This window comes from Ranitomeya variabilis, chromosome 5 (assembly GCF_051348905.1).
Source record: "Ranitomeya variabilis isolate aRanVar5 chromosome 5, aRanVar5.hap1, whole genome shotgun sequence".
Lineage (NCBI taxonomy): Eukaryota > Metazoa > Chordata > Amphibia > Anura > Dendrobatidae > Ranitomeya > Ranitomeya variabilis.
In genome coordinates, this window is record NC_135236.1 from 505,251,880 (window position 1) to 505,278,614 (window position 26,735).

At 42.4% G+C, this 26,735-nt stretch overlaps 1 protein-coding gene across 3 annotated transcripts in view; it reads left to right on the forward strand.

Moving 5' to 3' along the window:
* The window catches only part of UNC5A (unc-5 netrin receptor A), a 650,811-nt gene that overhangs the window by 575,579 nt on the left and 48,497 nt on the right, over positions 1–26,735 (forward strand). For all 3 annotated transcript variants that reach the window (XM_077265710.1, XM_077265711.1, XM_077265712.1), the window contains one exon: positions 25,133–25,366. In XM_077265710.1, the coding sequence (XP_077121825.1) occupies positions 25,133–25,366 (234 nt within the window). The remainder of the gene's footprint in view (positions 1–25,132; positions 25,367–26,735) is intronic.

Sequence of the window (26,735 nt, forward strand, 5' to 3'; positions counted from 1 at the left end):
TGCATGTCTGTCTGTGTGTCTGTGTGTGGGACTGCTACTCCCATCCGGCTGCGTGTTTTGTCACATATAACAGAGAAAGCATGAGCCGATGATGGTAGAATAGTCTCATCATCCTGCGCCTGTGTTCAAATTTTAAAAAAAATCAAAACATTTACATATTCACATACACAATACATACTCACCAAACACCTAATCCCCGATGCCCGTTTCTCCTGCAAACAAAACTAATAAACCAACATATACTCACCTTTCCACCATAGTCCTTTTAATACCAAGTGTCCCAAGTCGATCTCACCCGGCCACCGGTGATACACTGACAGGAGATGATCACTCCCACAGTGTATCACTGAGCCGCCATGAGAGTTCACCAGAGTTCATCAGCTGATCAGCTCTGGTGCTCTCGCTTACAGCACTGCTGCATGGGAAAGTTCTCACACAGTGGTAGTGCCGTAAGTGACAGGCCGGAGCTGATGAACTCTCACGGCAACTCAGTGATACACTGCAGGAACAATTACCTCCTGTCAGTGTATCACCAGGTGGTCACATCTCCCGATGGGACTGTTCTGCATGTGAGATCACCTTGGGACACTCAGTATTAAAATAGACTATGTCGGACAGGATATTATTATATGTTGGTTTATTATTTTTTTATTGTTTGCAGGAGATGTGGGCATTGGGGATTAGGTGTTTAGTAAGTATGGTAAGTTTAGATTCAATAAATGAGTCTGTGTGATTATTTCAAATAAATGACTTTTTTCTGGCCGTGTCTTTATTTACCATGTAACTATAGGATTAGTAATGGATAGGTGTCTTATAGATGCCTCTCCATTACTAACCTGTGGGCTTGATGTCACCTGACAATACAAAGGTGACATCAACCCCACAAATATGAACCCCATTTGCCACCGCTACAGGGCAAGCAGGAACAGCGAGGCTAAGTGCCAGAATTGGTGCATCTAGAATATGTGCCATTTCTGGGGTGGCTGAGAGCTGATGTTTTTAGCCTGGGGAATGTCAATATCCATGGCCACTTATCAGGCTATTAATATAAGCCCACAGCTGTCTGCATAGCCTTTGCTGGTTCAATTTTATAGGGGGACCCTGTTGTGAATTCTGTTCTTGGGCTCCCTCCGGTGGTTATAAGTGGTAGCGCTGCTGTCTGTCCTTCACAGCAGTTATCAGGTGTGTACACTCTGGACTGGGCTATTTAGTCTGGCCTCACCCTTTAGTCAGTGCCAGTTGTCCATTGTATTCTGGAGGATTCACATCCTTTCATGGTTTCTCCTGCTTCCTGGTCTTTTCACCAAGACAAGTTCTGCTTGTTTTTGCAGCCCACATTTTGTGGGCCTCATTGTTCAGTGCTTTTCATGTTTTTTCTTGTCTAGCTTAATCTGTGTAAGGATTTATGCAGTCAAGCTGGAATCTCTGGAGAGGCAGATATACCCTCCATATCTTTAGTTAGATGTGGAGTTTTGTATTTTCTGTGGTGGATATTTTCCTAGTATTTTAATACTGACCGCATAGTTCTCTGTCCTATCTTTCCTATTTAGCTAGATTGGCCTCCTTTGCTAAATCCTGTTTTCAGCCTGTGTATGTTTCTTCCTCTCCTCTCACAGTCAATATTTGTGGGGGGCTGCCTATCCTTTGGGAATTTTCTCTGAGGCGAGATAGTTTTCCCATTTCTATCTATAGGGTTAATTAGTCCTCCGGCTGTGTCGAGGTGTCAAGGATCAGTAGGTACATCCCACGGCTCCTTCTAGTTGCGGTGTTGAGTTCAGGGTCCGCGATCGGTATAGATACCACCTTCTCCAGAGTACATTTTAACAACAAAACTAGAATGCCCCGAAAATGAATAGGACATAAACTCAAAAAGGCATACGTTCAACAAGCGGTACAGAGACCACACATAGAGTATAATCCTTGTATAAATATTTTATTAAAGGCAAATAAATATGCACAAATCAAAGGTACAAAGTAAGAATAAAAACACTACTGGATACCACAATCAACAGGGACACTGTGACCAGCCTGAACCAATGCCAAAGTTAAAGATCAACGCTCCAACCTCAAATTAAATAGGATATACTGTGTAAATAAGCAGTGAATGTGCTAGTTATATTTTAAGGTAGCAGCTTTACAAACAAAAGTGCCACGTGCAACATGCCCAAGTGGGCTATTTAGAGAAGCTACAAGCCAGTTGGCAAACAATGAGAGGAGAGCAGTACTTACAAAAAGTGTTAAGCAGGCACGGTGCTGGTAACAGGAGGTCCCCGCCGCCCCAACGCACGTTTCGTTTACACTTCTTCAGGAGGCGTGCGTGGGGGAGCGGGTTCCGGCTATTTAAACTAATTCCAGCCAATGGTGAACATAAGGCATATAGCACAGGTGGCGCACATCCCACAAACTGATCAGCGCTAAGCAAATTCTAATCTGCCGGTTTGTAGAGAGAATCCAACATGGAGTGAACCGCACACCGCTTCCACATAAACGGTGCATGCGCCGTCTCCAGGACAACCAAAAAGGATCCTCATAGAGGCGGAGGTGGAGCACAGACGAGCGAGCGCCGTCACGGATGACGGCGGTCACATGACGCACGCCAGATACCGCCCCCACAAGGGTCCAGGAGTCACAGAAGACAGTGGGAAGAATAGGTAAAAGGACACAATAATACAGAATAACAACGCCGCATACAACATAAATAATAAGTTTAGGAGTGCGCACCCTTGAAGGGGTACAGCAACATAGAGACTATCCTAAAAATTACATCGTAAAAAAACATAGTCAATATCAAAATAAAAACACATTGTAGTGCAGAACTGCAATAAATCAGTGCAGCATATCAGGGATAATGATATATCCCGATGGATAACCAACATTGACGTGATGGCACCGTAGAAGGTGCATTATATAAAGCGCATAAACATACATATATAAACACATAAATTGATAAAAGGCACAAGCATAAATCCACATATACACACATAGATGAAATAAATACATAAATAAATAGATATATGCGAATGCCTTTAAACAAAAAACAACCATACATTTGCTAGAGGTAAAGATAGAAATAGTTCTTATCCCAGGACCATCAAGCAACTTGCATCTGAATACGGATGTATAAAAAAGAAAAAAAGCCAAAAACAAAAGTTTTTGGCTTTTTTTCTTTTTTATACATCCGTATTATGTGGGTGGTCGTATTAAGATGCCCACTTGGGCATGTTGCACGTGGCACTTTTGTTTGTAAAGCTGCTACCTTAAAATATAACTAGCACATTCACTGCTTATTTACACAGTATATCCTATTTAATTTGAGGTTGGAGCGTTGATCTTTAACTTTGGCATTGGTTCAGGCTGGTCACAGTGTCCCTGTTGATTGTGGTATCCAGTAGTGTTTTTATTCTTACTTTGTACCTTTGATTTGTGCATATTTATTTGCCTTTAATAAAATATTTATACAAGGATTATACTCTGTGTGGTCTCTGTACCGCTTGTTGAACTTCTCCAGAGTACGTCCAATGTTACTCCTGGGCCACCAGATCATAACAGTACAACTGGCCAACAATGAGTTAACTGCATCTCAGAAGAAGGGAAAAAAAGTGCTGAGCCATTTTTTTTCTGTACTCTGTTGTTTTTTTTCCCTCTTTACCTCTGGGTGGTTCAGGAGTTTGGCGCTGACATGGATGTTCAGGGACTTGCTTCTCGTGTGGATCAACTTGCTGCTAGAGTACAGGGTATTTCTGATTATATCGTTCAGACTCCAGCTTTAGAGCCTAATATTCCAACTCCTGATCTGTTTTTTGGGGACAGGTCTAAATTTCTGAGCTTTAAAAATAACTGTAAACTGTTTTTTGCTCTTAAGCCCCGTTCCTCTGGTGATCCCATCCAGCAGGTTAAAATTGTCATATCTCTGTTGCGTGGTGACCCCCAGGATTGGGCATTTGCCCTGGAACCTGGGAATCTGGCGTTGCTTAATGTAGACACCTTTTTTCAGGCGCTTGGGTTATTGTATGATGAACCTAACTTGGTAGAGCATGCTGAGAAAACCTTGTTGGCCCTGTGTCAGGGTTAAGAAGTGGCAGAATCATATTGCCAGAAATTTAGAAAATGGTCTGTGTTGACTAAATGGAATGAGGATGCTTTGGCGGCAATTTTCAGAAAGGGTCTTTCTGAATCCGTTAAAGATGTTATGGTGGGGTTCCCCACGCCTGCTGGTTTGAGTGATTCTATGTCTCTGGCCATTCAAATTGATCGGCGCTTGCTTGAGCACAGAGTTGTGCACACTATGGCGTTGTCTTCCTGAGCCTATGCAGTGTGATAGGATTGTGTCTAGAGCTGAACGACAAGGATTCAGACGTCAGAATAGGTTGTGTTTTTACTGCGGCGATTCTGCTCATGTTATTTCTGATTGCCCTAAGCGTGTCAAGAGAATCGCTAGTTCTGTTACTATCAGTACTGTACAACCTAAATTTCTGTTATCTGTGACCCTGATCTGCTCATTATCGTCATTTTCTGTCATGGCATTTGTGGATTCAGGTGCCGCTTTAAATTTAATGGACTTAGAATTTGCCAGACGTTGTGGGTTTCCCTTACAGCCTTTGCAGAGTCCTATCCCTTTGAGGAGTATTGATGCTACACCATTGGCTAAAAATAAACCTCAGTTTTGGACACAGTTAACCATGTGCATGGCGCCAGCCCATCAGGAAGATTGTCGTTTTCTGGTGTTGCATAATCTGCATGATGTTATTGTGCTGGGTTTCCCATGGTTACAGGTGCATAATCAGGTAATAGATTGGAAATCTATGTCTGTGACTAGTTGGGGTTGTCAGGGGGTTCATGGTGACGTTCCTTTGATGTCAATTTCCTCCTCCCCCTCTTCTGAAGTTCCTGAGTTTTTGTCAGATTTCCAGGATGTATTTGATGAGCCCAAGTCCAGTTCCCTTCCACCGCATAGGGACTGTGATTGTGCTATTGACTTGATTCCAGGCTGTAAGTTCCCTAAGGGCCGACTTTTCAATCTGTCTGTGCCAGAACATGCCGCCATGCGGAGTTATGTTAAGGAGTCTTTGGAGAAGGGGCATATTCGGCCATCTTCTTCTCCATTGGGAGCAGGTTTCTTTTTTGTTGCCAAGAAGGATGGCTCCTTGAGACCCTGTATTGATTATCGCCTCTTGAATAAGATCACGGTCAAATTCCAATACCCTTTGCCTTTGCTCTCTGATTTGTTTGCCAGGATTAAGGGTGCTAGTTGGTTTACTAAGATTGACCTTCGAGGGGCATATAATCTTGTTCGTATTAAGCAGGGCGACAAATGGAAAACTGCATTCAATACGCCCGAGGGCAATTTTTAATATCTTGTGATGCCATTCGGACTCTCTAATGCTCCATCTGTGTTTCAGTCCTTCATGCATGATATATTTCGGAATTATCTTGATAAATTCATGATTGTATATTTGGATGATATTTTGATTTTTTCGGATGATTGGGAGTCTCATGTGAAACAAGTCAGGATGGTATTTCAGATCCTTCGTGATAATGCCTTGTTTGTGAAGGGGTCTAAGTGCCTCTTTGGAGTACAGAAGGTTTCTTTTTTGGGCTTCATTTTTTCTCCCTCATCTATAGAAATGGATCCGGTTAAGTTTCAGGCCATTCATGATTGGATCCAGCCCACATCCGTGAAGAGCCTTCAGAAATTTTTGGGCTTTGCTAATTTTTATCGCCGTTTCATTGCTAACTTCTCCAGTGTGGTTAAACCCCTGACCGATTTGACGAAGAAAGGCGCTGATGTGACAAATTGGTCCTCTGCGGCCGTTTCTGCCTTTCAGGAGCTTAAACACCGATTTACTTCTGCCCCTGTGTTGCATCAGCCGGATGTTTCTCTTCCTTTTCAGGTTGAGGTTGACACTTCTGAGATTGGGGCAGTGGCCGTTTTGTCTCAGAGGAATTCTGATGGTTCCTTGATGAAACCGTGTGCCTTCTTCTCTCGAAAATTTTCGCCTGCGGAACGCAATTATGATGTCGGTAATCGTGAGCTGTTGGCTATGAAGTGGGCATTTGAGGAGTGGCGACATTGGCTTGAGGGGGCTAAACACCGTATTGTGGTCCTTAACCGATCATAAGAATCTGATTTACCTCGAGTCTGCCAAACGGCTGAATCCTAGACAGGCTCGATGGTCCCTGTTTTTCTCCCGTTTTGATTTTGTTGTTTCGTATCTTCCGGGTTCTAAGAATGTTAAGGCTGATGCCCTCTCTAGGAGTTTTTTGCCTGATTCCCCTGGGGTCCGTGAGCCGGTCGGCATTCTGAAAGAGGGGGTGATTCTTTCTGCCATCTCCCCTGATCTACGACGGGTTCTTCAGGAATTTCAGGCTGATAAACCTGACCGCTGTCCAGTGGGGAAACTGTTCCTGATAGATGGACTAGCAAAGTGATTTCTGAGGTTCACTGTTCTGTGTTGGCTGGCCATCCTGGTATTTTTGGTACCAGAGATTTGGTTAGTAGGTCATTTTGGTGGCCTTCTTTGTCACGGGATGTGCGCTCCTTTGTGCAGTCCTGTGGGACTTGTGCGCGGGCCAAACCTGTTGTGAATTCCGTTCTCGGACTCCCTCCTGTGGTCATGAATGGTACTTTGGTTAGTTCTGCTCTTGGACTCCCTCTGGTGGCTTTGAGCGGAACTGCTGGTCACTGAGGTTGGCGTTGTCAGCTGCTCTCGTTTATTGCTGCTGGCTTCCCTATTTAACTCCACTCAGATCGTTACTTGATGCCAGCTGTCAATGTTTCAGTATTGGTTCAGATCTCTCTTGGACTTCTCTGAGGACCTGTCTACTCCAGCAGAAGCTAAGTCTTTGCTAGTTCATTTGTTGTTACTGCTTCCTGAATATATTTCTTAGTACTGCTAATTTCTAGTCCAGCTTGCTATCATGATATTTCCTTGCTAGTTGGAAGCTCTGGGGTGCAGAGTGGCACCTCCACACCGTGAGTCGGTGTGGGGAGTCTTTTTGCTTACTCTGCCTGGTTTTTTGTAGTCTTTTTGTGCTGACCACATAGTTCCCTTTGCTATCCTCTGACTATTTAGTGAAGTCTGGCCTCCTATGCTAAAACCTGTTTCATTCCTGTGTTTGTGACTTTCCTCTTAACTCACAGTCAATATATGTGGGGGCTGACTTTACCTTTGGGGAATTTCTCTGAGGCAAGGTTAGGCTTCTTTTCTATCTTTAGGGGTAGTTAGCTCTTAGGCTGTGAAGAGGCGTCTAGGGAGAGTTAGGTACGCTCCACAGCTATTTCTAGTGTGTGTGATAGGAGTAGGATTTGCGGTCAGCAGAGTTCCCACTTTCCCAGAGCTTGTTCTGATTACTAGTTTACTCATCAGGTCATTCCGGGTGCTCCTAACCACCAGGTCCATAACAGTACAGCTGGCCAACAAAGTGTTAATGCATCTCAAAAGAGGGATAAGAGAAGTTCTGAACCCATTTTTTTTTCTTTGCAGTGTTTTTTGTCTCTCTTTTCCCCTTAAAGGGAACCTGTCACCTCGTTTTTTCGGTATGAGATAAAAATACTGTTAAATAGGGCCTGAGCTGTGCATTACAATAGTGTAGTTTGTGGACCCCGATTCCCCACCTATGCTGCCGAAATGCGTTGCCAAAGTAGTCGTTTTCGTCTGTCAATCAGGCTGGTCAGGTCGGATGGGCGTGGTGTCTTCCCCCAGATCTTGCGTAGTTTTCCGTTGGTGGCGTAGTGGTGTGCGCATGTCCAAGGTCCCGAATCCTGCACAGGGGTGTGAAAATAGCAGCGATGTCCGTTATTCCACTGGTGATCGGTGGGCGCGGCCATCTTGCTTTGGCCGCGCGTGCGCAGAAGCGGCACTCTGCTGGCCGCGGCTTCAGGAAAATGGCCGCGGGCATCCGCGCGTGCGCAGATGGCTATCGCGGCGGCCATTTTCGTGAAGCCGAGATGCGAACTCTGCTTCACGAAAATTGCCGCCGCGCTAGCCTTCTGCGCACGCGCGGATGCCCGCGGCCATTTTCCTGAAGCCGCGGCCAGCAGAGCGCCGCTTCTGCGCACGCGCGGCCAAAGCAAGATGGCCGCGCCCACCGACCACCAATGGAATAACGGACATCGCTGCTATTTTCACACCCCTGTGCAGGATTCGGGACCTTGGACATGCGCACACCACTACGCCACCAACGGAAAACTACGCAAGATCTGGGGGAAGACACCACGCCCATCCGACCTGACCAGCCTGATTGACAGGCGAAAACGACTACTTTGGTAACGTATTTCGGCAGCATAGGTGGGGAATCGGGGTCCACAAACTACACTATTGTAATACACAGCTCAGGCCCTATTTAACAGTATTTTTATCTCATACCGAAAAAACGGGGTGACAGGTTCCCTTTAATCTCTGGGTGGTTCAGGACTCAGGTGTAGATATGGATATTCAAGGTCTGTCCTCTTGTGTGGATCATCTCACTGCAAGAGTACAAAGCATTCAAGATTATGTAGTTCAGAATCCGATGTTAGAGCCTAGAATTCCAATTCCTGATTTGTTTTCTGGGGATAGATCTAAGTTTCTGAATTTCAAAAATAATTGTAAACTGTTTCTTGCTTTGAGACCCCGCTCCTCTGGTGACCCCATTCAGCAAGTAAAAATTATTATTTCTTTGTTGCGTGGTGACCCTCAAGACTGGGCATTCTCCCTTGCGCCAGGAGATCCTGCATTGCTTAATGTAGATGCGTTTTTTCTGGCGCTTGGATTGCTTTATGACGAACCTAATTCAGTGGATCAGGCAGAGAAAATCTTGCTAGCTTTGTGTCAGGGTCAGGATGAAGCGGAGATATATTGTCAGAAGTTTAGAAAATGGTCTGTGCTTACTCAATGGAATGAGTGTGCCCTGGCAGCAATTTTTAGAAAGGGTCTTTCTGAAGCCCTTAAGGATGTTATGGTGGGATTTCCCACGCCTGCTGGTCTGAATGAATCAATGTCCTTGGCCATCCAAATTGATCGGCGTTTGCGTGAGCGCAAAATTGTGCACCATTTGGCGGTGTCCACTGAGCAGAGGCCTGAGCTTATGCAATGTGATAGAACTTTGACCAGAACTGAACGGCAAGAACACAGACGTCAGAATAGGCTGTGTTTTTACTGTGGTGACCCCACTCATGCTATCTCTGATTGTCCTAAGCGCACTAAGCGGTTCGCTAGGTCTGTCACCATTGGTACTGTACAGCCTAAATTTCTTTTGTCTGTTACTCTGATTTGCTCTTTGTCATCCTACTCGGTTATGGCATTTGTGGATTCAGGCGCTGCCCTGAATTTGATGGACTTGGAGTTTGCCAGGCGCTGTGGTTTTTTCTTGGAGCCTTTGCAGTATCCTATTCCATTAAGGGGAATTGATGCCACGCCGTTGGCCAAGAATAAACCTCAGTACTGGACTCAGTTGACCATGTGCATGGCTCCTGCACATCAGGAAGATATTCGCTTTTTGGTGTTGCATAATTTGCATGATGTGGTCGTGTTGGGTTTGCCTTGGCTACAGGTTCATAATCCAGTATTGGATTGGAAATCAATGTCTGTGTCTAGTTGGGGTTGTCAAGGGGTACATGGCGATGTTCCGTTGGTGTCAATTTCTGCTTCCACTCCTTCTGAAGTCCCTGAGTTTCTGTCGGATTACCAGGATGTATTTGATGAGCCCAAATCCAGTGTCCTACCCCCTCATAGGGATTGTGATTGTGCTATAAATTTGATTCCTGGTAGTAAGTTTCCTAAGGGCCGACTTTTCAATTTATCTGTGCCAGAGCACGCCGCTATGCGGAGTTATATAAAGGAGTCCTTGGAGAAAGGACATATTCGCCCGTCTTCATCACCGTTGGGAGCAGGGTTCTTTTTTGTGGCCAAGAAGGATGGTTCTCTGAGACCCTGTATAGATTACCGCCTTCTCAATAAGATCACGGTCAAATTTCAGTACCCTTTGCCTCTGCTGTCTGATTTGTTTGCTCGGATTAAGGGGGCTAGTTGGTTCACCAAGATAGATCTTCGAGGGGCGTATAACCTTGTGCGTATTAAACAGGGCGATGAATGGAAAACAGCATTTAATACGCCCGAGGGCCATTTTGAGTACCTGGTAATGCCATTCGGGCTTTCAAATGCTCCATCTGTGTTTCAGTCCTTTATGCATGACATCTTCCGAAAGTATCTGGATAGATTCATGATTGTATATTTGGATGATATTTTGGTCTTTTCGGATGATTGGGAGTCTCATGTGAGGCAGGTCAGGATGGTGTTCCAGGTCCTTCGTGCTAATGCGTTGTTTGTGAAGGGGTCTAAATGTCTCTTCAGAGTTCAGAAGGTTTCCTTTTTGGTCTTCATTTTTTCCCCTTCTACTATCGAGATGGACCCTGTTAAAGTTCAGGCCATTTATGATTGGACTCAACCTACATCTGTGAAGAGCCTCCAGAAATTCCTGGGCTTTGCTAATTTTTACCGTCGCTTCATCGCTAATTTTTCTAGTGTGGTTAAACCTTTGACTGATTTGACAAAGAAAGGTGCTGATGTGGTGAATTGGTCCTCTGCGGCCGTTGAGGCTTTTCAGGAGCTGAAACGTCGTTTTTTTTCGGCCCCTGTGTTGCGTCAGCCAGATGTTTCGCTCCCTTTTCAGGTCGAGGTTGATGCTTCTGAGATTGGAGCAGGGGCTGTTTTGTCTCAAAGAAGTTCTGATGGCTCTGTGATGAAGCCATGTGCCTTCTTTTCTAGAAAGTTTTCGCCTGCTGAGCGTAATTATGATGTTGGCAATCGGGAGCTGCTAGCTATGAAGTGGGCATTCGAGGAGTGGCGACATTGGCTTGAGGGAGCCAAGCACCGCGTGGTGGTCTTGACGGATCACAAAAATCTGACTTATCTCGAGTCTGCCAAGCGGTTGAATCCTAGACAGGCTCGATGGTCGCTGTTTTTCTCCCGTTTCGATTTTGTGGAGTTTTGTATTTTCTGTGGTGGATATTTTCCTAGTATTTTAATACTGACCGCATAGTTCTCTGTCCTATCTTTCCTATTTAGCTAGATTGGCCTCCTTTGCTAAATCCTGTTTTCAGCCTGTGTATGTTTCTTCCTCTCCTCTCACAGTCAATATTTGTGGGGGGCTGCCTATCCTTTGGGAATTTTCTCTGAGGTGAGATAGTTTTCCCTTTTCTATCTATAGGGTTAATTAGTCCTCCGGCTGTGTCGAGGTGTCTAGGATCAGTAGGTACATCCCACGGCTCCTTCTAGTTGCGGTGTTGAGTTCAGGGTCCACGGTCAGTATAGATACCACCTTCTCCAGAGTACGTCCAATGTTACTCCTGGGCCACCAGATCATAACAGGACCCCATGTCAATTTTTTTCTGGTATTCCCTTGTAAACTAGCCAGTAAAGGCTAAGCAAACAGCTGTGAGCTGATATTAGTAACCTGGGAACCTTTAGCTACTGGCTCCTTCCCAGAAGAATATTAACATCTGCCCTCAGCCATCGGCTTTCCCTCTGCTGGTTAATAAAATTATGTGGGAGCCCACGCAAATTTTTTTTTTCATTTTTTGAAAAATAAACAGATATTGCATTTCACCCAGATTTCTGACAGTTGCTGTTTTGTTACTGCATAGGTAGGTTAATTATGTTAATGCTCCTACATAGGATGGTGTGTGTGTGTATTTGTGTGTGTGTGTGTGTGTGTGTGTGTGTGTTTCTGGCTGAAGAGATTGAACAAGGAAATTACATCACAATTCTTTTTTTTTTAATAATATATCTTATATATAAATAAATAGATGTTTTTGAATTGATATGGATAGCCGGCTACGCATTCCAATTAGAAAGGATCAACTTTTCATCAAATTTCCTTAAATTTGTCTCAGCAAATTCAAACACTTTATTAAAAAAAATGACTAGTGCCGTTTCACACACTGCTGAAGCATCAGTGAGTGGGTAAATGGCATTTTGCGCAATGAAACAGACTATATCTTAATGCCTCTGTAGATATGGTGTCACATGTTTGTAGCACAGTGAATCAGGAAGGCTATCACAGTCGGTGTAAAGGCCCCGTCTCACATAGCGAGATCGCTAGCGAGATCGCTGCTGAGTCACAAGTTTTGTGACGCAACAGCGACCTCCATAGCGATCTCGCTATGTGTGACACGTACCAGCGATCAGGCCCCTGCTGCGAGATCGCTGGTCGTGTCGGAATGGCCTGGACCTTTTTTTGGTCGTTGAGGCCCCGCTGACATTGCTGAATCGGTGTGTGTGACACCGATCCAGCGATGTCTTCACTGGTAACCAGGGTAAACATCGGGTTACTAAGCGCAGGGCCGCGCTTAGTAACCCGATGTTTACCCTGGTTACCAAAAAAAACAAACACTACATACTCGCCTTTCGGTGTCCAGGTCCCTTGCCGTCTGCTTCCTGCTCTCACTGACTGCCGGCCGTACAGTGAGAAGTGAGAGCACAGCAGTGACGTCACCGCTGCGCTCTGCTCTCAGTGTACGGCCGGATCTCAGTGAGAGCAGGAAGCAGACGGCAAGGGACCTGGACACCGAAAGGCGAGTATGTAGTGTTTGTTTTTTTTGGTAACCAGGGTAAACATCGGGTTACTAAGCGCGGCCCTGCGCTTAGTAACCCGATGTTTACCCTGGTTACCCGGGTGCTGCAGGGGGACTTCGGCATCGTTGAAGACAGTTTCAACGATGCCGAAGTCGTTCCCCTGATCGTTGGTCGCTGGGGAGAGCGGTCTGTGTGACAGCTCCCCAGCGACCACACAGCGACTTACCAACGATCACGGCCAGGTCGTATCGCTGGTCGTGATCGTTGGTAAATCGCTTAGTGAGACGGGGCCTTAAAAGATGAGGGCCAGCCGAACGGTGCCATTTTATGCTTGTACAGTGAAGGGATGGGAGCTCAGAATGCACAGCTCATTCCATATAGGGATGCAAAATGACCTAATCTGATTGTGGTGTAGTACTGCAATGCTGAAGTACATTGAAAATGGGAGTGGTAGTCTGAGAATGTGAATAATAATTCATAGATTCAAGTAATATTGGGTAGTGCTGTACCTGTATAGCCTTTTTTTACTCTGTCTTCACCCATTGCAAACAAGGACGGCAATATTAAACCCCTCAGTTCTCTGTTTTCTGTCTTTCTTTCTTGCCCCTCTTTTTCCGGGTAATTAATGATTTTTCAGTATTGTGATTTGTGGTGAATTTAATCGACTCAAATCTAATTTTTGGGAACAAATTCAGTGAACTTGGTGTATTCGAATTTCAAAAGAGCCACTCTGTAACACAACGCATATTAAAAGAAAAATGAGTATGCCAACCAGATGTATGTCAAAAAGGCACTCCTCAGGCATACATCAGTCATGTGATCTCATTTCATGTGAGACATCTGTAGAAAAATCTAAATACAATACCTGGTTGTTTCATAGCAAAATGAATTCAATGAGTTACATACTGTATCAGGGGTACACATACAATTTGTGCAACCCCTGCAGCCGAACAGGGGTCCCAAAAGGTAAAAGGGCACACTTCCAACTCCAATGCCACATGCTACAGACACATTATTACACTGCACACAACCCATATAATGTTCTGTCAAATGGGCCTTCTTCTGTCTGTGGAAAAGGAAAGGAACATTGGTGACCTGACAACTGTTAACAAAAAAAGAAATAACAGTAGGCATACTAGGTCATATATGCGATTATGAATCTAAAGGAATTAATATGCAGAGTACTTGACCTTGTAGTTTCCATCGCTATGGCTGTGAGTGATGGATCCTGCATCAACCCGTCACCACTGGCCCTTATCTATGGAATACAGAATAGTACAGATGCCCTCTGATCTCCTTGTCTGCTCAGCTGATGGAAATTACATACATACTTAAAAGGTTATACATCTTTTCAGTAGAGAACATCTAATAACAATTTATTGGTGTACACTTGTATGACAGACGTTGCAGATTAACAGATCTGTTTGTTCACAAGTTGGAAGACTACATACGTACAGAGGACCTCAAACCGTGATCAGGAATCTGGAACTCCCATGAGATATCACCCAGTTAGGCTTAACCAATTTGCCTGGACGCTGCAGCCTATCCTACCATGATACTATGGGTCTTTCAGAAATTACTCTGCACCACAGCCTACTATGCCAATACATGGAGTGCGCCTGTCGCTTTGTGTAGAAACTGTTTACACTTCCATGGGCCACAAATCAATTTAGCTGCAAACTTGGAATGTACAAGTTTCATATTTTTCTGTGCAATAATAAGAGAGATGTCCTAGGCTAAACAGTGGAAAATCCTCTTTTCACACCACTGAGTCCAAATTTTTGTCTCCAGCCAACTGATTCATGGCTCTCTATGCACCTCCATTCTTCCTTCTTGCTCCTCAGCATTACTATATCACACCCTTGTAACATTCTAACCCTGTTTGGGTCTGTGCTGATGTCAGACCTAAATACAGTCCCAATTTTAGCAGTCCGCTGGACAGCATAGTGCAGAGAAGACAGACAATAATTCTAAATTACCATAATACCATATACCATATTTCCACCTACTCAATCTAAACTTTCATTTTTGATACCAAAAATTGTATTTTTATTAAATTTTGACATAACATTTATGATACTGAAAACGGTGAATCTGCATGATCCAGTATGATTGTGTCTGTAATACACACCTCTTATACAAGAGCCGGCAATGGGTGCCCCTGTTTAAAACTCTAAATACACCCTCCTTGTTGTGCTTCATCATTACGCTGCATCCTCAGTGGGTCTATGGGACCTTGACAGTCATTAGCAAGTACAACATGTGGGGGCAACACAACCAGACATAGCCATATACACAAAAAGGGAGCATAGGCATGTACACAATTTGAAGCGCAGTCACATTGAGGTGGTGTAAAAGAGTGTCAAACACCAAAAGAGGAGGAATATGTGGGACATAATCTTACCGTTTTACTTTTGGCACAAGGTGCCTAGACAAGACATGTTTACATTGGCTGTAGAACTGTTCAAAAGTTTAAGGAGTGCTACTGCCCTAATATCAAAGTCAAAATGCCTCAGATATATATAGTCCATGTGTGCAATAAAATGAGCTGGTCATGAATAGAGAGGTTACCTGAATGTGAACCCATTATTATATTCAAATGAGCTCACAGTGGTGGCATCCTTTCTGCAGCTATCAAGTTATCACCTATCTTGTGGGCAGGTGAAAACTTGCTAAGTTTGGTCAACTCCTTTATAGATAAGGGATCATAATAAGAGATAACATTTGACATCACTCAATGACTAGGGGTCTGACCTATCTGTATGCAGGCCTGATTCAGGTTTACATCTGTTAGGCGTCTGAATTCTCCCACTGCATGGGGTATATCCCAAGCCTTGCCTGCATCTGCGGTCTCCCATTCTGCTTTGACCACTGCGGGTGCTGCTGAGCATAGATGTCGTTCCCAGCATCTTGCTCAGGCTCGTATTATTTGTCTGGTTACTTGTGGCTCTTCAGCCAAGCCTATGGTAACCAGCGGTAGCCAGCGATGAGCAAACGCTCTGGAGACTAAGTCCAGAAATCACACTTCTGAGCATGCTCGTGATGTGACGACGTCTCATTGGTGGTCAGTCATCAGCTGCTCTGGTGATGTGGCAGCTCCGGATTGGTACACGGGCAAGGTCCTGTCCAACTGGACTTGAGATGTACGTATAAAAGGTTCTCAGAGGTGCATGCCGGTGCGCTAGTATCAATCTAATTTCATGTCTGAATGTACTTTGCAGCTTTGTGGTCTGTGTCAGCATGTGCTCAGGGTCGGCTCTTAGCCTTTAGAATTCCGGCACCTCCGGAGAGGAGTTTGTTCGTGTGGATTCAGGGCTGGCGTTATTCCACTAGAATTCCGGCACCTCCGGAGAGGAGTTGTTTGAGTGCTGTTGCTGACTGTCTGACCACTGTTGCTAACTGCTCCATTAGTGGGCTTCGATCCTCTGTGATGTTAACAGAGATCATGTCTAGCGTCATATCTTTCGTTACTGTGTGCAAGTGACACAGCTCTATTGCTGAGCATCAGCTTTGTTACTGTGTGTGAGTTACACTACCTCATGTGCTACTGACTGAGTCATGTGAAACTCAGTGCGAGCTAGCAATCGCTCTCTGCATTCTCTGCCATTGTTCACAGTAGCTGCAGTTTTCCATCTCTGCATGGTGAGCCCGGGTTGCGATTGCACTTTATCGTTATATTTATTTAGTGCAATCTGCCAACCCTAACAGCATCATTTTAGCAGAGCCTCCATTGTACATGGGAAGTAACAGCCTTTGATGAAGCATGGCTATATTCAAGTGAATAGGGCTAGCTGCAGTTTCCTGTGCGTAGCCTGGAATGGCAGTATGCAGGAAAAAAATATGAAGAGGGATACAGCACATAAGCATGGGTCTGGCCCCTTTCTTTCTCAGGATTGGTGTGGATACTTGAGGTTATGCGATTACTCATATTATCGTTGCGATATACCATCATTTGTGAAACTAGAAATACCCTCTCAATTACAACCAAAACTAGGCCTATATAAGCATGAACAATGATAAACCACAGGTCACTATGGTTACACACATGCGTCTTAAAGTATGTAGAATATATATAGAATTTACCCCTTGGAGTGAATTCAGACATGATGCTTGTATGCACGGATTTTTTGCAAGACTTCCATCCTAAACTCACCATTCTCATAAATACCCTACACAGAATGTGTTTCTCAGAAGTAAAAATATGCCCTTAATGGGCACTTACACTGCAAGGTAATCATTAAAGACCACTTATTTCACGATCATGTTGCCATGTAAACAAGCTGACAAGCACACGATGAATGAGCAAAATGCTCGTTTATAGGATGAAATTATTTTTGATGCAGCATAAAATATGAGCGCTCTCGGTGGTGTATCGTCATCTGTTAACAGGACTCGCGCTCCCAAGAGCAATGGCAGCCAATGTACATTTAGTGATCCAGTTTAGATCTCTCAGTGCTCATCGTTTACTATGTTCTGCCAGTGTGAACAGGGATTCAAACGACCGCTGATAGGTAATTGTTTACCTATCATGTCGTGCCACTGGTCAGTGTGTGTAAATGGACCATTAGTCATAAATCCTTTGGGAACCAACCTATGGTTTTATATTAACTCCAGCACTTTAACAGTTTCTAAATCAGCTACATATCCCACAGCATTTATCATGGAAATATCTTTGAACACTTCATGTAATAATATAGTGTCATAATTTAAATAAAAAGGACAACACTAATTAGCACTTTAGGACAAGCTGCAGCCGCGGCTCCCAAGGAGACACCTATGATGTGGCTGCCACGTCTATTGTTTCAGGGACAAAACAGAGTGCTTTAAATTACCGTTACTTTTGAGGAGATGATCTTCTGATCCTCATCTTCATTATCTCGCTGTGCGTAGTGCTTCTTTCTACAGAGAATTTTATTCGGCCTTGGCCACCAGGAACACAATGGAAGTGGCATCCATTCACAGCTGCCGACAACGCTCTCCTTTTATCTGATAATAATATCACCGTCTCATTTATTTTTTTTCTTTACACATAAAATGTCTGTCAAATGAATAAACATAATAATAACCTGGATGAAAAGAAAAGCTCCAAGCGGTCATCATGGTAGATTTGTATCTTGCCACTAGTGTTTAGGCCAATGATAGATTGTACAACACAGTCACAGATGCTTTATTAAATCTCATACCATATTATATCAGAACGTGCAAGCGAGGGCTGTCTCATCTTTAGAGCCGCAGCTGTACATGGCATTCCTAATACATCCTTCAGAAGGAGATGAACACTGACAAGATGAAGGAAGGTCATCTTTTATTGTGGTATACTTTTCGGTTAGCACAACACGTGGTCCCGTTTTCCTATTGTGTCCAGGGGGTATCTCTGTTTCTGTAAAGCTTTCTGCTTTGCCATTTATGCCATCATTTGGGGCATTTACCCATCATCGAGGGGAGCCCCTAACCTGGAACTCAACTATATAAACTAAAATGTAAAGTTGCTCATTCAGCCATGTAATACTGCATTGTAATACAATTATTATTTCAAGTGAGCCATAAATAACCTTCATTCGCCCACTTACAAGTAGTATTATGTGTATATAATTTTCACCTGTTTTTAAAGGGGCTGGAGAACTGCCTTGTGCGGTGGTATTGTCAGATCCTGCTGTTGTTGGTGTCAGCCAGTGAGGGACATTGCATTGACTGATAGTGAGATTTGAGTCACTTTCACTGTGCGCCATGGTGGGTTGGTGAGGAGCATCTTCGTGGTGTGTCTTTGAGGCGTGGTGACGAGCATGGCATGAAGAAGGACCTACTGGGTAAAACATACAGACATCTTAGCCTTTGTGCCAGTCATTAAAGAGCAAGCCAGTGGGCAAATGGGATGTGATGGAAACTATAAGAACAATTGTAAACTATGAAGGTCCTGAGAAGCAGTCATACTGAGGCCCCATTGTGTATTCTGTTTGAAGTAACCTGTAGATCTGGATAGCTTGTAAAAGCAAGCAGGGTGGGCCCTTAAGGCTTCACTGGGTGAAGCAAGAGTGCTGTTGGGTTTGTTATATAGGAACCATTGGTTGTCTTTTGGCATTGAGTATCATAATAGAAGGGCCACCGCCGGCCATAGCAAAAAAGCTCTTAAAGCGAGTGGGTAAGATAGGAAAGAATAAGATGAAGTATCTACAGATGACTGGACCATTTGATATTGAACCAAAAGAGGTGCAGGTTGTTGTAGGTGACAGCCTCACTAAGAACCATGGAGGCACAGTTGTTTAGGGAAAGAAGCCATCAGTCTGGTGTGGTGCATAGTCCTATTGGTCCCAATAAAGAAACTGCCTTATCTGGTACTGAGGAATATTGGAGTTCTGCAGCAAATTCCTTTTTTCCCATTAAAGGGATTGTCAGAATTAATAAAATGTGTGCCAACAGCAGATATTGTTATACTTTATCACCCGTATCAGTCATATGGGGTGTGCCCCGTTCCCCAGCCTCTTGACTTCCTGGCTGCTGAGTGGGCAGCCCCTCCTGCTTGAGTGACAGTTCAGGTCAGCAGCATTGTTTATAGGAGGCAGCCTTGATAACATCTGCAGCATTGGAAGCGCAGTGGGGCTGGAGAGAGATGGCTGGCTTCAGCATGCACACTAGGGGCAGCGCTTACAAGCTCAGTAGAAAAAAGAACTTGTAAACAGTTCACACGTTTGCCTACTACTCCTAAATGGTATTGAACATTTTTGGAGAGCAAAGTGGAATTTAAACAGCAAATAATTAGTAAATACATTTTTTTCTACAATATCTACCTAAAGTGAACCTATTCAATTGATAGGAATAAAGTTTTAAATATCATGTACCAATTTAAAGAGATATTGTGTTTCTGCATGAGAAAAATATCTACCTTTTCCTTTATACCAAAAATGTCTACAAGAGTCTACTGGGGTGCCCACCCTTTGCCTTACATCTACTGGGGTGCCCACCCCTTGTCTTACATCTACTGGGGTGCCACCACATACTTTATCTTCAATATGGCAAATATGTTGTCATGATTTGGGCAGGTATTACTGGATCAGCGCTAATCTCTTTTGAGAAGCACCACTGACTTGTCAGTGCTGCCGACTTACAGCCAGCATAGCTCTCCTGTTCTCAAAATGGCTACTGATGGAGGAGTATGTGACCAGACTTCCCAACTGAAAGACAATGCATGTGAGAACTAATTGGTTCTGAAAATGTGATACCTTTGTATTAATCAGTGCCACAAAATCATGAATCTAATACATTTGTTAGAATAAATGCAACGTGACCTGCCTCTTTAAATTGCTCATAGGAAAACGTAAAGACAAAAAAGACACCGTAAGGAACTAGACCCACAATAGTCAATTGCCACTGTGGCTTCAAAATGAAAGCTATTAATTACAAATGCCATAAAAGTCAGATTTTTTACCCTGATGGGCTCAAAATACTTCAGCTTGATTGGGTGACAACCATTATGCCATTGCATCTCACAACTATTCCAACTTTTATAAACTTTCGAATGGCAAATTCCCTCGTTATTCATTGATACAGTCACAACCTCCAATATTGTCGAATAATCTAGCTTGTTTCGTCACCGAAAAGTTTAAAAAAGCAGAACGATGAGCCACCTGGGAAGCATATTAGTTCTCAGAAAAGGATAAAACAATAGAATTTATAACAACTTGATGGAGTGAGCTTACTTATCTTTGTTTTATTTTACTCTTCATTGAATTTGTCGTCAGAAAATGACCTATTGTTTAAGACAGGTTTTTTGTGTTAAATATATTTTTTAAAAAATTTGGCCAAGTTTTACCTATATCACAATCTTTCTTAAAAATTAGAAATCTTACCATTTTCACACTGGCCACTTTATTCTAACTTCCTAATTGTTTCAGGTAATTTACATGTACATTAGCAACAATGAACAAGAGTCAGAATGGAAGCATCTAATGAGCATGTATCAACTCTTCCTGAAAGGACAGGAATCATAAGTCTAAAACAGCCTGAGTGGTCAGTGTGAAAAATGCTAAATTAATTATTTAGTTTTTTGAAGAAAGCACGGAAAATATGAAATAAAAAATATACCTTTTTTTTTTAAAGTACTATGTACCACAAAGTACGGATTTAAACAATAAGTCCTTTTCTGGTGACAGCTTCCAATTAACTATAAACTGTGTGTTTGCATAGTTGGTGAGATAGTCCCATAGAGATTTTTGATTCTAAATTACGTGTGCTGCATGGAAGATTGTCAGGACACAAGTGCTGAATGTCTAAGGCATACAAAGTTGATGTCTTGCCTACGGAATGTCATTATAATAATAACGCTTTGTGTCTTGCGGCTGTACTTTGATAAGAGACATTCGCAGAGAATAGCGCAGGTCCCTGGCTGATGGTGTTTATTGAACAGGCTGCAAGTTTACAGTGCATACTATGAATCACATAGACACTGGATTTGAAGGATGCAGAAAAGGTACCATGCGCTCTCTACATTTATAACGTCATGTTCTGGCTGTTGGATAATGATGCCTAGACATTAGGTTCAGCACTAAGTTTGATGACAGTTGACATGGGCTTCCGGCTACTTAAAAAGTAATATTTTTCAGGATTTGCAAGCTGTCATTTGGTGCCCACAGGTTAAATTGCATTAATATAATAATTGTCAGCTTTTCAGGAGTCCGTGGCAGCATTACTTTTGTCTTTAAAGCTTTTCCTTTCTTTGATTCTCTATTTTCAAGTAGAAATTAAATACTTCGATCCCATAAGATCATTTTGGTTTGCTACAGCTCATTGTGTTCGCTGGTCATTATGGCACAAATTGTTCAAATACACAAATCTAATGGATTCAGAAAGACAGATTGTAAAGGTATTGAAAAAGTGGTGAGCCCATATTAGCCAAGTACATTCAAGTGCATCCAAATACAATTGTAGGAAAACTATACAATTAAAGGGTAAATAATTTAATTATTCAGGTATTGCAAAGTTGTGAAATATTGTAGTATATGTCATTACCTTTTTTCTCTCCCAAAATCAATACTTCAGAGGGAGCCATTTTAACTTTTAAATTCATGCTCCTTTAGAAGCTCCTTTCAGTTGCTGCTTACAGTTGCTTTGGTCAGATGAGACCAAATTAGAAAATTTGGGGCTAAAACGCTATGTGTTGCAAAAAATTAGCACTACACATCACCCTGATAACACCATTCCCACCATCAAACAAGGTGGTGACAGCATTATGCTGTGGGGATGCTTTTCTTCAGCAGGGACAGGGAAGCTGATCAGAGTTAAAAAATGTGGAAAAGTAATGATGCATTAATACTTTTTTAAGGCACTGTGTATATATTACATTACTTTCTACAAAAAATATATCTTTCTCCCATTGTTTTCTGAGACCCTATGATAGGCGTTATTTGCATATAGCTAACATTGTTATTCATACCATTTTCGGCTACATATAACATTACTTTTTAATGTATTTTTATTTTTGGATGGGGGTGAGCATTATTGGACATGATGATAAAAACTTATTTTTTTTTTATTTTGTAATTTCTTTAAACGGGTGAAGACATAAACCTGTTTAGTTTTTTTTAAGCTTTTGTAAAACATGATTTTTTGTTTGTGTTAATTTTTAATTCCCTAGGGTGATCGCTTATACTATAAATTGCAATATTACAGTATATAGAGAAATTGTACTTTTCCTCAAGCCTGTGGCTGTGTTTCACAGGAAGAATAGGATATCAATTACAGTCGCCTTTAGCTGACCCCCAACTGCAATGGTGATCCATCTGCTCCCCGTGATTGCATTGTGGGAGGCCTATGAAAGTTAATGCCCCACTGACCTTGACTTCATTTAAATGTTGTTGTCAGAGATTGAAAGTGGCATATAAATTGTTAAACTGCAGCGTTCAGAGAAAAATCCAGTCTTTGCAGTTACAGGCAGATGCTGTCTGTAACAATGCCCGCATCTACTTGATATGAGGCAAGCTCAACTCCTGAGCCAGCTTAATACATAGCTTTAAAAATGTCACATAGCTATAGTAATATTGCATGTTTTACGGCTATCAGTTAAGTTGTGACCTGTGCCTGTTCACTTACCTTTAGAAGATTTTGCAATAAATGCCATCTTTGGAATCTGTGTCGGACTGGGGTGCCAAGAGCCCACCAGTAACCAATTCCAGGGACTCACTTTTCATCTACATGCAAATGTGACATTATCCTTAATCAAAAATGTATATAGCAATCAACTGGGTAGATTGTTAAATAAATAAGATGCTGTCTGTACATATTGATTTATGTATATTGTGCCAAGCATTGCTCATACATGAGGGTGGTGGCAAAAACTCTTGAGCAGGGGCCCACCAGAGGATTCATCTTTTCTCCTGTTGGCCAGTCGAAACCTTTTTGGAATCCTCAGGTAAATGGAGATCTATCAATTGCAAGCCAACTCTTAGTTGATACTGAACCCAACTCCAAATAAAGGCTGGCACGATTATATGTCTGTTTCGAAAGAACAAGTGTAGAATTCTTACAAGAATCCTGGATAAGCTCCCCAAGTTCTCCCAGTCTCAGTACTGTGATCATCTGGTCTTACATATCTCACAGCACTTGAGTATTTAGAACTTACAATAAAAAAAATTTGCTTTCAATCAATCCTTGGGGTGAGTTGATCTAATACCAAAGATGATCTGTATTAATATGTGCACCCCTGTCCCACCCACAAACAAACACACTGTCCATTCTGTATGTAATACAAGCATGGAATAAGAAGTTTGATTTTCTATGTTATACAGTAGTTGTCAATTTCAGTGAGTTCAGAGATTCTGAACAGCTACAGACAACACAAACGCCATTCTGGAATTAAACAAATGCTTAATAAGTAGAGAAAGAGCCATTGAACAAGCTACATTACAAAGGTTGTTAGTTTTTCACTCTGTAATAATTCATGAGGGAAAAATTGTGAACTGCACCCACACTTTAGGTTTTATACCATTGGTAGAAATAGAAAATATTGGTCTGTTATGTAGTTTAGATTTTTCACAATGTAATATGTATGGAGACTGTCAAACTCTCTGACCATCTGCTTCCAAGTTTATGTAGAGAAGACATGTTTCTGTCTGCTGGGAGGAAGACTGTAGATTACGTTGAACATGGTGTCCTGTCATGTTAGAATGCAGAAGAAGCTGAGGAGACTGAACATTCATATATTACTGCAGTAAAAAGATTGATTATACCTTGAATTTTATTGATTTACTAAAGAATTTAGATTTCGGCCTTAAAACATAACCTAAGCAAATCTTCATTTTCTGGGTGTCTTCCAAGATGCAAACGGCTGTTTTACAGACCTGCTTTGAACAGATCTGCAGTACAGCTGTCATAGACTGTTTGTGTCTGCATGTATCTTCCATTTTATACGGAGGCGTATGGAGCTTTGCTTTCACAGATTCTGTATGTCATTGTGATGAAAAAAATATTGTGGCTGCTTCTATTGCTAAAGTTGTATATATAGAGAGTACGTAAGAATATTGACCTACGTATACCAAATAAAAAAAAACAAGGAAATATATTCACTTGTGGTGTCCTCTTTAGTGATGAGCGAGTATGCTCATTACTCTAGTTTGTCCGAGCATGCTCGGGTGGTCTCCGAGACCACCCGAGCATGCTCGGAGAAACTCGAGTAACGAGCATACTCGCTCATCACTAGGAATCTTCTTGTATGAAGTTGTTAAAAATCTGTTCATCCATTTCTTAATTAAATCTGAAACTCGAAAAGATGAGTGACTGTTCCATCGCATACACGGATAACTGTACGGCTATGTTCCCACAATGAGTTTTTGGGGAGTTTTTGATGCTGCAGAATTTCTGCACCTATCAAATTAGAGTAGTTGCAGTTTTTCATTGTGTTTTTGATGCTGCGGTTTTTGTCTCTTTTTGGTGTATCATGCTCTAAAAAATGCTGCTTTGTTCTTGATACTTCCTCGTATTTGGCTTTCACAAAATTGTATTGATATTCAGTACTTTGTGCCGATTACATGCATCTTTGATCGGTTTCCCTGTCAAAACGCACTAAAAACGCATGCTTGTTTTCTAACTGCGTATTTTCCACATCTAATGTAAGTCTATGGGAAAAATCCACATAGAAAACTCAGCGTACCCGCAAGAGAAATTGACATGGTGCAGATTTGAAAGGTCACTTTGTATTGAGTAAAACAAAAGCACAGTGGGCATGAAACTTCTGTAAAGCCCATCAATTTTGCTGGAACTGTAAGATGCTGCGTTTTCGACGCAATAAAAATATGCAGGGTCAAAAACTCACTGACAGCTCATTGTGGAAACGTAGCCTTATTCCACGTGCACACGTTTAGTATTTGGTCAGTATTTTACCTCAGCATTTGTAAACCAAAACCAGGAGTGGGTGATAAATACAGAAGTGGTGACGTGTTTCTATTATACTTTTCTTCCGATTGTCCCACTCCTGGGTTTGGCTTACACATACTGAGGTAAAATACTGATCAAATACTAAATGTGTGACAGTGGCCTGAGAGCCCTAAATGGTCTCTTTTGATCTTAAGTATGTGACTTGCTTTTAACAGGATGTGTTGCAGCTTGACGGGGGAAGCCCATCTCACACGTATTACTGCCACTTGGAGTCCCACAACTGTTATCTATTCACAGAGCAGCTGGGACGCTTTGCCCTGGTGGGAGAGTCTCTCAGCATGTCAGCCACAAAGCGCCTAAAGCTGCTGCTCTTTGCTCCCACCTCATGTACCAGCCTGGAGTACAGCCTGCGAGTGTACTGCATCCCTGACACACAAGATGCCATGAAGGTGAGTGAAAGGGGAAAGCCACACATAAACCACAGCTATTAAAGCCGGGATATGGTTCACTGACTGTAACGACAGGAGACTGTTGATTATGGAGCACATAAAACATGATGTAATACTATAATTCATTACTTGCTCCATTGAGGGAGATGGTATACCTAAGTGCTTAGGAGAATTATGTGAGGGTTGTAGGTATTAGGGAAGCAAAGTCAAAGAATTGGCCTTGTTAAAAAAAAAAAAGAAAAGAAAAATAATGAAACTTTGGCAATGTACATTGTCCAAACTTCTTAATTAGTGTATCATGTATTAAACCAATTTACATAAAATAGAAAATACACTCCACAACATGGAAATTGTAATACCCAGAAGGAAACATTGTGGAGTTAAGGAAAATGCAGGATCGATAGATATTTAGTGATGTGCAAATTCTGAAAATATGGGAACTAAATTTTCAAGACACCTCATCAGTATTGAGTATGGTCGTCATAAATACACGCACTTACACATTTTGACATATTTTCAATTAGGTTATTAATGGTTGTGTGAGGAATGTTCTGTTACACTGAAAGTAACTGGCATCATACTCAATGCTTAAAAAATCGAGATGTTTAACAAATGTTGCTTACATTTTTTCATCACTTGCATATCATTATTATAGATTGGCGAACCTGAACGGCAAAGTTCATGGTCCATACTGGAATTCTGTGTTACTGTTCAGGTTCGGGAGCCCGAACAAAGCTTGTTGAAAGGCTGCAGAGCAGCCAATTAAGTTTTTCCTGTGTGGGCACTTCCAGCTCCATCCCAGCCATGTCAAGTATTGGCATTGCTGTTATCGGCTGGTGCACTGTGTAAAAATAAATAAATAAAAAGAAAAGACATGGGGTCTCTTCTATTCTTGACAACCAGTGCTGGTAATTATGACAGAAACAGAGGGTTCCCGTTTTTTTAAACTACTGAAATAAATTATTCAATAAACCAGTATTTAATACCCAGCCAAGCTTAAGCAGACTGCCGGGGGTAGGTGTTCTTAGGCTGGGAAGGGTTCGTGGATATTGGCCTTCCTCAGCCTAAAAATAGCAGCCCGCAGCCACCTCAGAAATGGTACATCCAGTAGATGCGCCAATTCTTGGGCTTTGCCCGGCACTTGCCACTTGACCTGGTGCGTTAACAAGTGTGGTAATAGTTTTTGGGTTGATGTCACCTGTTTTATGTTTGTTGACATAAAGTCCAGGGGCAAGTAATCGAGAGTCATCTATCAGGCACCCCCATTACTAACCCAGTAAGTAAAACGTAATAAAGACACACACAGAGCAAAGTCCTGTTTTGAAAAAAAGGGCCCCAATCCTCTTTTACCCATTTATTAATGTAAAAA